This window comes from Cydia pomonella, chromosome 14, assembly GCF_033807575.1.
Source record: "Cydia pomonella isolate Wapato2018A chromosome 14, ilCydPomo1, whole genome shotgun sequence".
In the NCBI taxonomy this organism is placed as follows: Eukaryota; Metazoa; Arthropoda; class Insecta; order Lepidoptera; family Tortricidae; genus Cydia; species Cydia pomonella.
This window is the reverse complement of record NC_084716.1, coordinates 4,796,582-4,812,257: the sequence shown is the minus strand read 5'-3', so window position 1 is coordinate 4,812,257 and position 15,676 is coordinate 4,796,582. Positions and strand designations below refer to the sequence as shown.

Below are 15,676 nucleotides of genomic sequence, written 5' to 3'. Positions count from 1 at the left end.
AATAACTTCGCAGACGTAAAACTACAGCGTAAAGACAAAGTTCTATCATTGGGAGCCATGCACAGTGCTGTCAAGATTAATGATGAGATAGTAGTTGTCGATCCATTGCTTCTTTTTCAAAGGATTGCGATTGCCAAGAAGGATGATGAACATTTAGCATCACATTTGGAGTATGAATTGGCTCCCTATCCACTGGCTTTATTCAATGATGGCTTAATGAGGAAAACAACAAAAGCGGCTTTATATGATGTTTTATCGAAATCCGACAGTAATGTAAATTTGAAGAATAATGAGACGGTTGTTGATGGTGGCTTTCTTTGCACCGTACCACTTGCACGTGCACTTGACAACCGTCTCATTATTCTTCAAATTTACATTACTGTCGGATTTCGATAAAACATCATATAAAGCCGCTTTTGTTGTTTTCCTCATTAAGCCATCATTGAATAAAGCCAGATATCTCTGAAGATATGTGACCAGTACATAGATTATGTGAAATGTCATTACGGACCACATTCTACCGTCGTGTTTGATGGGTACGATGACGTAGAAAACAGTACAAAAACATCTGAACAAAGAAGGAGAACGGTGAAATCGTCTGTTGATATTAACATCAATCTCTCGATGAAGGTCACTGTTCAGCAAGAGCATTTTCTATCAAATACAAAAAACAAGTCTCAACTGATCAAACTTCTGTCAGAAAAAATGCAAGCTGCCAACATAGAAACACGAATAGCTGCGAGAGATGCTGACTGCACAATTATTCGCACTGCAATTGATAAAGCTGTAGACAATCTTGTGGTCACTGTTATTGGAGAAGATGTTGATCTTTTAGTCCTTTTAATGGCACTTACTCCTCCAGAAAAAGAATTGTTTTTTGTCAAACCGGGAAGAGGGAAAGTGGAAACCAAAATATTTTCCTCCCAAGAACTTCAAAAACATTCATTTTGTTGTTCTATTCTCTTTCTGCATAGTTTCAGTGGGTGTGATACAACTTCAGCTATTTACAGGAAGGGCAAAATAGCAATTATTAAGCTTTTTGATCAAAAGCCAATAGTAAAAGAAATAGCAACTGTGTTTTATGACCCGACATCAACTCCGGATGTTATAGCAGAAGCCGGAGAAAAAATGTTTCTTCAAGTATACCGAGCGCCCAGTACTCAGTCTGAGATTAACAGATATCGATTCACAGTTTTTCTGAAATCTTGTACCAAGCCCAAACCAGATCTTTCTTCCCTCCCTCCTACCAAAGGGTCAGCAAAATATCACTCTTACAGAGTATTCCATCAAGTTCAAGAGTGGCTTGGGAACCAACTGCCTCCTGAAATATGGGGTTGGAAGCGAGGAGTCGATGGAAACTTAGTACCAATCATGACCTTGGATCCTCCTGCTCCTGACGCGTTGTTAAAATCAATTTTTTGCCGATGCAAAAGTGGCTGTCCTGGAAAATGCAGTTGCCGAAAAGCGGGCATTAAGTGTAGTCTTATCTGTAATGGCTGCCTGGGGGCTTGTACTAATGGGCACTCCCCCATCGATGTTAATGATAAAGATGACGAAGATGAAACACAATTTGATTGATAAGTCGGCATACGCGTGCAAAAATTTATGTATTTTTTCAGAATTAAAATTTGTATAAGTAACGAGTTTGTTTCTTATTTTTATCACCTTTAACACTCTGTATCTCCTAAAGTATTGACCGTAGAGTAATATGGTGTAAACATAAGTTATAGGAAATTTAATATAGATAATTAATGTAGAAGTCACTAAAGAGATATCTTAAATAGTTTTGGAGTTATTATAAAATAAGGTGAAAAAGAGACCTTCCCCCCCTCTCCCCCCCCTCCGGCTCCGGTCCCACCATCGGGGATTTTTAGTATATTCATCTGGACATCTTTAGGAATAATTGTACCAACTTTCAAAACTACACGAATTATTTGGTCTGATTTCTTTAATTTTCTCATATTAGTTTTATTTATATAAAGTGTGTATCAAAGGTATAAAATAAACTTCAGAGTCATATTTAATACAAATTAATTTACATATTATATCACCAACCATAAACTCGCTAATATTGCTTGACTTAGAAACAATATAATCTATGCACTTATAAATATTAATTATGGATATATTATGTTGGAGAGATCAAAATCAAAGACACTATATTGCAAATCAATGAACTTATACAAATTTACGCAATTGTTACGCAGTAAATAATTCTACTTAACGATAAAAAAAAAATATATTTTTTTTACACACAAAACAATAATATATAAATAAACTACTATCTTATTCTAAAAGACCTCCGTGTGCTGCACCGGGCGCAAAGGTGCCCATCACACTTGCCGCGTTACCGCGCTGGATAGCGATGGCCAACCTCTGCACCAGGTACGAACCCGCGCGGGCATCAGAGGTCTTCTCCCTAATCCTACGTCCCACTTCCCTTATAAACGCTATGGCGTCAGACCCCCAACACCCCGTTGTCTCGAAGGCGAGAGGTACAAAATAATAATTCGCTTCTAGAACAGAGTATTTTGCCCTCTTTCTCAAAGCTGCCAACTTAATTATGGATGATTTTATGGGATAGTCAAAGGCGTCGTTTAAATTATTTACAGTGTATCCAGTTTTATTCCTTCAGCTTCACTGTAATGAATTGATTTAGTTTCTATAACCCTGTTGTCAGTCGTTAAAAACCATTTATCGCATTCTTGAGTTAAAATAATGAAACATTCTAAATGAAGAACAAAAATTCTCCCATTTTTGCTTCTTTGCTCTTTTACGAAAGGATATACTAAGTTTTGATTATAATTATCAATTTCAACTTGATGACTTTCTTGCAATCTTCTTGCAACTTGTGCTAGGGGACTATGGCCTTGTCTTATTAAGTGTTTTATCGTTTGGAGCTTATTTTCGAAGGGATAAGCATTAAAAGTCTGCAATATTCCAAACTTTCTTACTTCATCCACAAGATGACACAAATTATGCACATTACTAGTGATGTATTCTTTGCCATAAAAGTGTCGGTAATTCAATACAAAAGAATTTAACAATTCCTGCGCCAGTCTCAAAAAAATAAAATACCTTTTATTCGAAGAAATTGTTATAGCACAAAAAAAACATGTAATGGTTGTAAGCATCGGGCTTCATTACATATTTTAAAATTACTATTCCCAGATATAGTAAAAAAGTGCGAAATTTCGAAGCCTTCCAATGCGCCAAAACGTCGACTTTTCGCACCGCTCTATGAATTTCCTTGGGAAGACGTATTGTGGATAAAAATGTATTAACTTTTTCTATATCCTGACTACTCCATTTAGTGACCCGTATAATGAAATTTCCATCTCGCCAACCAACTAACAAAGGCTTCATTATTCCCAAGTCTATGAGGTGTAGAGAGTCAGATACGGGGATGTTTTCAATCATATCAATTTTTAATCTTAGCAATGGTGAATCAACCTTATGATGTTGTCCGTACTTTTTTGCACGAAAATCTTCATCGTTTCTCTTACAGCAATCAATTTTCGGGAAAATTACAGTATGTGACAGATGACTGTATTCACCAATAACTGTACATTTTTGGCAACCATGCTTACTGTTGAAGTTGGAAACACCTGCAAAAAACTAGTTGTATATTTATTACTGACATGTAAATTACCTAAATAACCAGCATACGAAATGTATTACTTATGTAGTGTCCTTCATAGTATAATTACTTACTAAAATCAAAGTTTACCTTTTACTGAAGCTCTTGCCGGTGAATCACATATAAACGCTCTGATGCTAACTTCAATGCTCATTTCCTTCCTTGTCGAAGTAAAGACCCTCAAACCATTTTGTTGCAGTTGAAGCATTTCATTAATAAATGGATTCAAGTATAAGTTCAGATCAGATGGCTTTGTCTTTCCTTCATATATATGCCCACCACAAAGGGAGATATATTTTTTATTTCAGCGATGTTGCACAATATTGGCTATAGTTGAATATTTGAGCTTTTATAAATTGGTAACCCATCTATATTGACATTTAAAGAGATTTTAGTTGGAAGATTATAGATTTTTGATAGCGTTTTCTCTAATTCAGTAATTAGACCGTTGTGCCAGTAACGACCAGTTCCTATCTCTGTAATGCATAAGTTTCCGTCATTGGTTTTAAGCAATGTCCGCGCATCTAATGGCAAAGTGTTCGGCAATGCGTCATTCACAATTTGAGATAACTCATTTATAGGTATATGTGGAATGTCCAATTCCGGAGGTTCTTACGTAAGTTGTCTTTTTTAAACTCAACACTTTCTTCTAGGTCGTAATTACTACTGTCACTGTCATATTCCGAATTTTCACTAAAATGTTCCGAACTTTGAAAGCCGTCAACCGAACTCTCTAAGTTAATATTTTGTACGGAACCAATTGCACTTTCGGATGTATTGTCCTTGACAAAAGAAGTGTTGTTGACATAAGTAGAAGTCGTAGTTTTACTAATATCATTATTCATTTGGTCGTACATCCTTTTCACTTTCCTCTTGTAACTACCACTTTTTTTGAACTTTTTCCATTCTTCCAAATTCATCTTTTATAATTTTATCTAAGCAAACTTAATTCGTGTAATGGCTGTCTTTGTCATATAAACAAAAGTTTTATGACAATAATAAGGACTACACGCTTATAATTACTATATACCTGACTAACCAAGACTTGAACTCTTTTGAAAGTCATAAATGACATGTATTCCATTGCTGTATAGACGTTTACTTTCTGACTTCTATAAGATAGAATGCTTTATAATTCCTGTGTATTTCTTTTATAAGATAAAAAGCCTCCATGATAGCCTTTATGTGTCTTTTAATAGTATTTGGCTAAAAGCCCGTATAGGGTGACAGCTATAGCTATTGGCCACTTAAGCAAAAAGAAATTTACAAACCTACATTTAAAAAAAAAATGCAATAATGTTACATACACATATTGAATACTGATTTAAAGCAAATTTAATAAGGTCAAAGAAAATAAAACATATTATCAATAAAATCAAAATTATATTCTAAAAAAAATAACATAAATTAAATCCTCCATGAAATTAGTAATTGGCCCCTAAATTACAGTAATTAGCCTCCATAAGATACAGTAATTAGCCAAATAATTAAAATAAGAAATGTCTTTAAATTTGTCATTTTTTGTTAATAAAACTATATTTTGGCATAGCTTAGACTCAGTTCTTTCTGCCCTGTCCTAATCATATTCAAAAAATCTTCATCTTCTTGGTCACTTTCTTCGCTTTCAGTTGTGGCATAAGAAACCGTCACCTTCTTCTTGCGGTATATGTATATGGTGCGTTTTCGGAATGCATGTTTTATGAAAAACTTTATTGCATTGACCACATTTTAATTTTATGTTCTTTACCACCCGTTTACATACGTCACAGCAATTGAGCAAACTAGTTTCATGCATTTTATTTTTCTTGGTCAATTTGTTTTGCTTTATTTCTTCCAGCTTTCTTTTCCTTTCTTCTTTCTTCTGTTCCCTTTCAATTTTTTTTGCTTGCTTCTCTTCTTCTATCCTTTTTTTTTCGTTAGCCTTATTTTCCAGAATCTTTTGGTACTGTTGTCCAGATATATGGTATGGAAGTCTCTCTACATTACGTTTTCCCTTTCGAGTTGGTTCTGGGGGTATAGTTAAATAATCTTTAAGATTAGTCTTCGAACATGATGGCAAGTTGTTTGTATTTGCTACTCCCAGGTCTTCTAAAGTAATAAGATCTTGTTCGTCATTATGTATGCTATGAGAGTACGTCGAATTATTATTTTCAGTATTGTGGGTGTCACTCCTATCTATGTTTTGTTTCTTGCCCATTACTTCTTCACTGTTTTGAATTATATTTATAGATACATTTGGCTGTTTTGTGTTTTTTTCATTGTTATTTAATAAGTCATTCATAGAGTTAGTTTCAGAACTATCATTTGGAACTGATGCAGGAGAATTATCTTCCAGATGGCCACTTGTAGCATCAGTTACGTCTGGTTCGATGTCATTGTTCGTAATATCTCCTTGCTCACTTTGGTTTAGGCTCTCAATTGTGTTTCCATTTGGATCTGAATTAAAGTGTTCCCACAGTCGGTACAGCGTGAAAAATGATTCATTGTCTTGCACATCGCGAACTACATTTTTTATGTCTTTAAATTTATCAACCATTTCTGTTCCGACAATCTGCATAAACATAGAAAAAGACAATGTTTTTTCAGGTTCATTTTTTTCTGCTGGAGATCCATCAGGTCTGGATGAAGGCTTTGCTAGGCATTTAGAATAATCTACAGGATCGGGATTAAAAGGGTAGAGGCCACAAGCTCGAAAGCCATTGACAATGCATGCAGGGCTGATTTTATCAGTAACTTTCTTTAAAACCAGGGCAAAATTTTGTTTCGATACTACTTCGCCAACGTTTTCCAGAAGCCATTCTCTTACAGCTGTTTTCCAGAATTGTTTCACGGGTCTAAATAGCGATACGTCAGCTGGCTGAAGAATTCTTGTGGCGTTTGGGTACAGTGCGAATATTTCTATTTGAAGAGAGCGGGCTAACACACTTAACTCATAGGTTAAGTGAGATTTGTGGCCATCTACGAACAGCAATACTGGCAACTGAATATTGTTCCTTGTCAAAAAAGGGTAAAAGATATGCTCGATAATATATTTAAATGTATCAGCAGTCATCCAACCCGAACCACTAGTAGCCACGCCCCATTCATTGGGTACAGTTTGCTTGATCCTGTCAGGTAATCGTTGGTAAGGGTAGACAATCGTAGGCAATACCATCTGTCCATCAGCTGAGACTGTAAAAAGAACTGTTACATTTTCTTTAGCTGTTCCTTTATCAACGATGTAAACGTTTTTCTCTCCCTTTTCAGCAAAAACTTTGCCAGTAGATGGACAAGTTTGGAACCCACTTTCATCAGCGTTAAATATTCTTGAAGGGTCATCTAACACATGTAATAAATCTGAGTTGTTTAAGCTGTCTTTGATTTGATTAAACCAGTTTCTGATGTCGGGTTCCGACACACATGCACTCGCATGCGTAACAGCTTCACCTTTTCTTTCAACTATCCTAGGATGACGTTTGAGGAACCCTTTTAACCATCCTTTACCTGGGCGGTTTTCATGGAAGGGGGTCTCTCTTGGGTTTTTATTCAAAAAAAATTGGACGGAATCCAAAATATCATCTGCATTTCTAGGAAATCCTCTTTTGCCCATATCACATAGCCATTGTTCTAAATGTGTTTCTTCTTCTCTTGTTAAGTAGAGTTCTGGTCCAAACTCATTCTTACTGGCTGGGTGTTTAAGTTTGAATTGTAAGGATGCTCGAGGTATTCCATACTTTTTGGCAGCCGTCCGAACTGATGCTCCTTGACTTATCTCTTCTAGAGCTTTGTCCACTTGCTCTTTAGTATATTGCGGTATTTTTGGCATGATAAATCAGTCTGAAAGGTATTTTAAACAGTCACAAATACGGATTTTATTAAACTGTAGACTACGGCTAATAACTAAAAACCACGGTGGCCAATTACTCAGTGTTATTGGCCACAGTGATTTTTAGCTATTGGCCACCCCCGGCTAATAACTGATCCAATGTACTTACAGGTGTATAATTTTTTTACACCTATTATCACACTGTTTTAAAATCCAAACTACTTTGACAACACTAAAATTGAAAAATCAGTAATTGGCCGCTTGTGGCTAATAACTAGATTTACATAAATTTGGATTCAGCTATTAGCCGGTGAAATATTTTTAGGTTATTTATGATTTACGATCTTTTAAAGTAAAGAGAATTAAGACAAACTTAATACGGCAACAGAATAGTACCACAAACAATTGTTAGCTACGTAACTTTTATGTACAATTGAGTTCTTCTAAAACGCTTACCTTAATTTTTTCATAACAATTCACCCACGTGTGTCAAAACTTTTGGTAACTGACCTTCTACCGCGTTACAACGCCATCTATGCAACTTTCTATGAACTAAAGCGAAAGCATGCGAAACAAAGGTAATATTTTTGTCTCATTCATCCGCGTGAACGTTTCTATTTGCTTGTTTCTTTCTGTCTCTCCAAGAGTGGCTAATTACTATGGGGCGGCCAATAACTATATCAGTCACCCTAATTAGCCATTATAAGGTAATTAATATTTTTAGTCTTATAGTGGCCATGTTAGCGACGTGCTCAAAATGGGTTTTTCTCTTTATTTTAATTTGTTTTAATATGGTGGTACTCTCATAATCTGTACAATGTTAGTTTTAAGCTGAAATTTGAAGGTAAATATATATACGTGTGACGCAGCGACAAGGTTCCAACGGGTTTTGTTTTTTGACCACGCGTCAGTCGGCTTGTCTATCCGCGCGCGACACACGTACATATCGCTCTCATATAAAATTCACGTGGTGTCTGTAACTTTTGGAAATTAAACTGTTTTTCGTAATCCGTATTTCGAGTTTGTATTGTGGAACACCTACAGCGTCAACAGTGGTCACTTCGACCGGATTTATGTTCCGTACTCCGCCTGCGAAGATGGTGAATACTCGCAGTACAACGCGCAAAGAACGCGAGAGAAAAGCAGAAGAGGATAGACAACTTCAGCTACAAGTACCTTCTCAGCCAACTAAGGAAAATAATACTCAGAACAATGACGAAACGAACATTATTGTCCCCGCGGTTCAATTATCGGGTAGCAGCGTAAAATCGGAGCATCGCCCGGTGCAACATACGCCCGCTTCGCTAACGGGGGCAAAGCCCAAGTCGTCATCATCGTCTGTGCTAGCTCGACGAAAACAGCTGGAACTAGAAGCGGCTCAAGAAAAAGCGTGTATCCAAATGGCCCTCATCGACAAGAAACTTGAAGCTGATTTAGCTAACCTGACGGATGAGGAACAAGATAACTACAGTCCACATGATGATCTGCACGCTGACAAACAGGGTGAAGTGGAAAAGTGGTTGGAACAAAGCCAACGTGAGCTAGAATCCGCCGCGCAGCAAGTCCCCGATCAAGGTAACCAGCCGGACCTGCCGTGCCCGCCGCCGGTCGTTGACCCCGGCACCTCCAATGGAACGATTCAAATGCTCGCAAGTGCACTTCAAAATCTAACTGCAAGTACCGCTAAACAAAAGAGTGACAAAAACCTGCTAAGCCGATTATGTACTCCCAGAGACCTACCTAGTTACTCTGGCGACCCTTTGGACTGGCTACAATTTAAGCAGGCCTATGAAGAGTCCACCGAAGTGTGCGGATTCAGCCCGAAGGAGAACCTATGGAGACTGAGAAAATGCCTACATGGAACTGCCAGGGAAGCAGTTTCAGCTTTAATGGTTACTGCCACGTCGCCCGATATAGTGATGAAAACCTTGGAATTGGTATGTGGAAATCCAGAAAGCATCTTAACTCGTATTATGCAAGGATTACGCAAGCTACCATCTATGTCGAACGAGTACAGTAAGGACATCGTATCTTTCTCAGTCAAAGTGCAAAACTTCATCGCAGCCGTACATGCAGTCGGCCGCAAAGAGTACCTACACGACGTAAACATGGCTAATATAATTTTATCTAAATTACCGACGGTTATTATATCGAAATGGTCTGACTACAGTTTCCCCATAATAGCCAAAGGTAAGAAGCCACGCTTGGAGATACTTGGAGACTTTTTAAACATCGAAGCAGTCAAAATAACCACTACAGCGAACATTCACGTCACGGATCAGCGCAGCAGTTATCAACATCACTCGAGAAACAAAAGTGATAATAATAACGCCAACCGCCAGCAAACAGTTTTATTGCAATCGGCGCGCAGTGATAATAAGTGTTTATTTTGCCGCGGTGCAAAACATGAGTTAACTGAATGCAAGATGTTCAAAAAGGCGTTAAGAAAGGACCGGTGGCGTCATGTGAAGCGCCATGGAGTATGCTTCAAGTGCCTAGTGTCACGCCACGATCGCGAGAACTGCCCCGCGCCCGCTTGTGACAAGGATGAATGTGGCGAGGCGCATCATCGACTATTACACTATGTACAAAATCGCGATACAGATAAGGATGCTACGTCGAGATCTCCGGATACGCGGGAAACAGCTGAGTCCAGCCCTACTAAGGAAACCGTATCCTTTATAAACTTAAATAACCATAAAGTGTTGTTAAAAGTTGTGCCGATAAAAATACGCGGACCTAATGGTGTGTTTACGTCAACTGCATTTTTAGATGACGGAAGTAGTATCAGTCTTATCAGTAAATCGCTCGCCGAGCGCGCCGGCCTGCGCGGGCGCACTGAGACTATGCGAGTGAGCGGAGCGTGGAGAGATAGCGATTTAGAGTGTACTACTACAGTTATGTCTATCGATGTATCTAGCCTTAATGGTAGCGATGTTTTTAATATCAGTTTACGAGCTGTAGATAATTTGCAAATACCTGAGCAGGACTTTAGGTCCATTGATTGTAATAAATTTGCCCACTTACAGAAGTTAAAAGACAAATGGTCACCTAATCTAATTTCTTGTAAACCTGAAGTTTTAATTGGGCAGGATAATTATGATTTAATTATGCCGTTAGAAATATGTAAAGGTAAACCCTTTGAGCCGTTCGCTACGCGCACTGTCTTAGGTTGGTCCGTCCATGGGAAGATGCGCGCCCCGCACGGCCGATGCACCCGCGCCGCCCACAACCTGCTGATAGCGGCGGAGGGCGCCGGCGCGCCCTGCCCGAGCGCCCACGATGACGCGCTCCGCGACCTTCATGAGGAAGTAAGGCGTTATTTTTCTATTGACTCTCTAGGTGTGTGTAACAAGCCTCGTCAAAACAGCGATGACGTCCGTGCCTTAGCCCAATTAGACCACACGACGACCTTCGCTGACGGCAGGTGGCAAGTAGGTCTGCCGTGGCGCGACGAGAACAGCGTGATGCCTGACAGTTACCCTAACGCTCTAAATAGGTTAAAGGGAGTTGAGAAGAAAATGGCTGCAAACAGTGAGTATGCTCAAAGGTACACGGATCGAGTAAATCATTTGTTCCACAATGATTTTGCAAGGGAGGTCAGTGACCCGCGATCCACTTCCCCTCACACATGGTACCTACCTCATCATGGGGTGGACAATTTAAATAAGAAAAAACTTCGTCTTGTTTTTGATTGTGCCGCAAAAAGTAAAGGTACATCGTTGAACGATTACCTACTTCAAGGTCCCGACCTACTCGCGTCCCTATTCGGCATTATGGTACGATTTAGAGAGAATAGGTACGCTGTGGCCGGGGATTTGCGTGACATGTTCCTAAGGGTCAAAATACGACCCGAGGACCAGGACGCACTTAGGTTTTTATGGAGGACTGACCCTAAACAGCCAGTCAAAACGTATGCTATGACGTCACTAGTGTTTGGCGCTAATTCGTCCCCTTTTATCGCCCAGTACGTAAAAAACAGGAATGCACAGCGTTACGCGTCCGCAATGCCTGCTGCAGTTGCTGCCATCTGCGAGCAACACTACATGGACGATTACTTGGACAGTTTGCCAGACGAGGCCGCAGCTATAAAAATGGTAAAAGACGTTACTTTTATTCACAAACAGGGCGGGTTCGACATGTGCAACTGGACAAGTAACAGCGAGGCAGTATTGGACAGCGTGCCGAAAGAAGCCTTAGGCAATGCAGCCTTAAGGTTCAAATTAGATCAACAGCAAGAAGGTGAGAGAACGCTTGGTCTTATCTGGTACCCCGCTACAGATGAGTTTGGGTTTGACTTGTCACTCAAACGCATACCTAGCGATATAGTTAGCGGTAAACAAGTACCTACTAAAAGGATCATGCTTCGTGTAATAATGTCGATATTCGACGTGTTTGGTTTCTTATCTCCATTCACTATTCAAGGTAAGATAATGCTACAGTCTTTATGGCAGTTATCCGTCGATTGGGACGAAAATATTCCAAATAATATTTTCGCTAAGTGGATTGAATGGATTAATCTTTTAAAAGAAATGCGTTATGTACGTATACCTAGATGTTACTTAAGTCCCCTAGGATCAAACGGCCTGGGTAGCCGAGCGACGGCAGGGTCGCCGGGCAGTGCTACGACGCGCGTAGCCGATGACTCCTCCCCCGCGCGGCCCGCGACCGCCGCACCGCCTGCGCATACTACGCCGCCACCTACCTATGAGCCGCGTAGCAACGCTACGCCAAGTACGCCGGCATCAACTACGAATATTTATTATGGTAATAATTTAGAGATGCATATTTTTTGCGATGCGTCTACCAAAGCAATGTGTGCAGTTGCTTATTGGCGCTGGATTTATAATAATAAAATATGCATCGCCTTTATAGCAAGTAAGTGCAGAGTCTTACCCGTGAAACCTTTGTTGACTGTACCTCGTGCAGAGTTACAGTCCGCTCTTTTGGCAGCGAGACTTGCGGACAGTCTACAAAAGGACCACAGGTTAGTGGTACAGCGCCGCTATTTTTGGAGCGATTCCACCACATTCCTTCACTGGGTTAAGAATGACGCGCGCAATTATAAGACATTCGTAGCAAACCGGTTGGGCGCTATTGATGAGCTCACGCGCAGTAATGAATGGCGGTACGTACCTACTAAATTGAACGTTGCGGATATTGCAACGCGCGAGACTTATGACGACAGTCTCTTCCAAAACGAGTGGTTAAAGGGCCCTTCGTTCTTGAGAAGCGACGAGTCCTCCTGGCCGCTTAATATTGTCGGCCCTGCAGCTGGTGAACCTGAAAGGTCAGAAATTATAAATATAATTAATGACTTATCTGCTACATACTTACCTGTATTTAATCCGGAGCGCTTTTCTTCGTGGTTGCGGCTATTGAGGAGCACATATCATGTGTTAGTATTCGTGCATAAATGTCGAAAGCAGACTTACGATGACTCTGAGTTGATGCGGCGAGCCGAGCTGCTCCTGGTGCGACAGGCACAAGAAGAGTGCTTTGGCGCGGAGTTAGCTGCGATTAGAAAAGGTATGAGTCTCGAAAGAAATAGCCGAATACTTACCTGGTCACCTTACCTGGATGATTGTGGAGTCCTACGCTGCGGCGGCCGTATTAGTGCCGCACAGGGTGTCAATGCTGATACAAAATACCCGATCATTTTGGATGGGCGGCACCATGTGACGCGATTGCTCGTTAAGCATTATCACGTAAGGGCTGCGCACGATTACCAGGAAACCGTGGTTAACAATCTTAAGGAAAAATATGCAATCACGAGGATAAGACCAACGGTTAAACATGTAGCTACTAGATGTATGTATTGTAAAATACGTAAGGCGCAACCACATGTACCTGTAATGGGTGAGTTACCTCCAGGTCGAATGGCACATCACCAGAGGCCATTCACACACTGCGGCCTCGACTTGTTCGGCCCAATGGAGGTGGTGGTCGGCAGAGGACGCCAAAAGAGGTATGGGGTCATTTTTACCTGCCTCACTGTAAGGGCGATCCATTTGGAGATCGTACATTCTCTCACCACCGACTCTCTCATTATGGCGTTACGGCGTATGGCGGCGCGTCGAGGATGGCCAGACTGTTTCTACTCGGATAACGGTACCAACCTACGGGCGCTGATACCGAGTTGAAACGCTCTGTGCAGGAACTCGACAACAAAGCTGTCAATGACTTTGCATTGACCAACGGTTCGAGTTGGAAGTTTATACCTCCCGCAAGTCCCCATTGGGGTGGGGCATGGGAGCGACTCATACGCAGCGTTAAGAAAAGCCTTAGCGTTGTCCTTAAAGAGCGGGCACCGAAGGATGAAGTTCTTAGCACTCTTATGGCGGAGGTTGAGAATATTGTGAACAGCCGCCCGTTAACCCACGTCTCCGTGGAACCAGGTAGCGACGGCGCTCTGACGCCGAACCACTTCCTTCTCCACTCTTCTCCTAATACCCCCGCTTTGGGTGCCTTTGACGATTCCGACTTATTCCTTCGGAAGCAATGGCGGAAGAGTCAAAGGCTAGCCGATATGTATTGGCAGAGGTGGGTAAAGGAATACTTACCGGAGCTACTCCCTAGAAGGAAATGGAACAATGAGCAAACTCCACTCAAGGTAGGAGACTTAGTTTTAGTTGTAGATCCGGGAGCACCACGCAATGTGTGGCCGAAGGCAGTCGTCCAGCAGGTATTTCCAGGTAGAGACGGTCGGATCAGACTGGTCGAAGTAAAAACTAAATCTGGCGTCTTTAAACGGCCTGCGGCGCGCGTCGCTAGAATCCCTTTGGTTAATGAGTGCTGAGCCAGCACTGGGGTGGGGCGTGTTAGCGACGTGCTCAAAATGGGTTTTTCTCTTTATTTTAATTTGTTTTAATATGGTGGTACTCTCATAATCTGTACAATGTTAGTTTTAAGCTGAAATTTGAAGGTAAATATATATACGTGTGACGCAGCGACAAGGTTCCAACGGGTTTTGTTTTTTGACCACGCGTCAGTCGGCTTGTCTATCCGCGCGCGACACACGTACATATCGCTCTCATATAAAATTCACGTGGTGTCTGTAACTTTTGGAAATTAAACTGTTTTTCGTAATCCGTATTTCGAGTTTGTATTGTGGAACACCTACAGCGTCAACAGTGGTCACTTCGACCGGATTTATGTTCCGTACTCCGCCTGCGAAGATGGTGAATACTCGCAGTACAACGCGCAAAGAACGCGAGAGAAAAGCAGAAGAGGATAGACAACTTCAGCTACAAGTACCTTCTCAGCCAACTAAGGAAAATAATACTCAGAACAATGACGAAACGAACATTATTGTCCCCGCGGTTCAATTATCGGGTAGCAGCGTAAAATCGGAGCATCGGTATATAATTTGGTTTTATTGACGATTACCGAACCCAATTATAAAGGTTGTAACTAGTGACCGACCGAAACATGTTTTTTTGCCGAAACCGAAACCGAAGGTTCGGTTTCATTGTAGTTTCGGCCGAAACCGAAACCGAAACCGAACCTTTTATAAAAAAAAAAGTCCTTAAAAAGTCGAAAAAATGTTAGTATGCCCGTTTTTTTCTAAAATTAATATCTCGCCGACCTATAAGGGGTAAGGGGGCGACATATACAGGTTTCTACTTCCTACAATCGTTATTATTATTACATTAATAGTACACGCAACTAAGATGAATTTTAAACTTTAATGAAGCAGGTACTTAACCTTGGCACTTAATAATAATAATAATAAGCCCGCAGGGCAGCTTGTGGCGAGCTGTTGGGGAGTAACGACCCCAAGGACCCGAGTGTTCCCGAGAGTCGGTCAGGGTCTCCGTCTCCGGCGTGTCTTTGTCGGTCGGAGTGGACCCCAAGGGGACCCTTCATTGGCCGTCCAGAGGGGAATCGTTAGAGCTATATGCTCCGGGGGTGGAAGTGAAAGATGCATAAGACGCGAGTTGGCACAGTGGCTGTTATCAGCCACTGGGTAGAAAGCGGCGTACACCTCTCGACACCCCTGAGCCGCTCACACCGGTGTTGCTCCTGGTCGTCTTTACGACGGCAGTTTCAGGGGCCCATCTAGTCAGCGGCAAGTCACCGCCTGCCTCGATAACGTGTTTAAGCATTGTTATGGCAGGTGTCCGGACCTCTTTACAATAGCCCAATCTTTTGACCAGCCAAAGTTCAACACCGGCCCTCTTATCCACTTTATTTACAATAGCCCCTACACCAGCTGGGACCGATTTACG

At 41.1% G+C, this 15,676-nt stretch overlaps 1 protein-coding gene across 1 annotated transcript; it reads left to right on the top strand.

Annotated features, from left to right (window-relative positions):
* Nucleotides 1-10,081: 10,081 nt before the first annotated feature.
* Nucleotides 10,082-14,540, top strand: LOC133524764 (uncharacterized). The gene has a single exon (XM_061860907.1). The coding sequence runs from the start codon at nucleotides 10,292-10,294 to the stop codon at nucleotides 13,586-13,588; it is 3,297 nt and encodes a 1,098-aa protein (XP_061716891.1). The 5' UTR covers nucleotides 10,082-10,291; the 3' UTR covers nucleotides 13,589-14,540.
* Nucleotides 14,541-15,676: the final 1,136 nt, after the last annotated feature.

Coding starts and splice junctions, on each gene's coding strand:
- LOC133524764 (XM_061860907.1), top strand. CDS start 10,292: ATGCGAGTGAGCGGAGCGTGGAGAGATAGCGATTTAGAGTGTACTACT.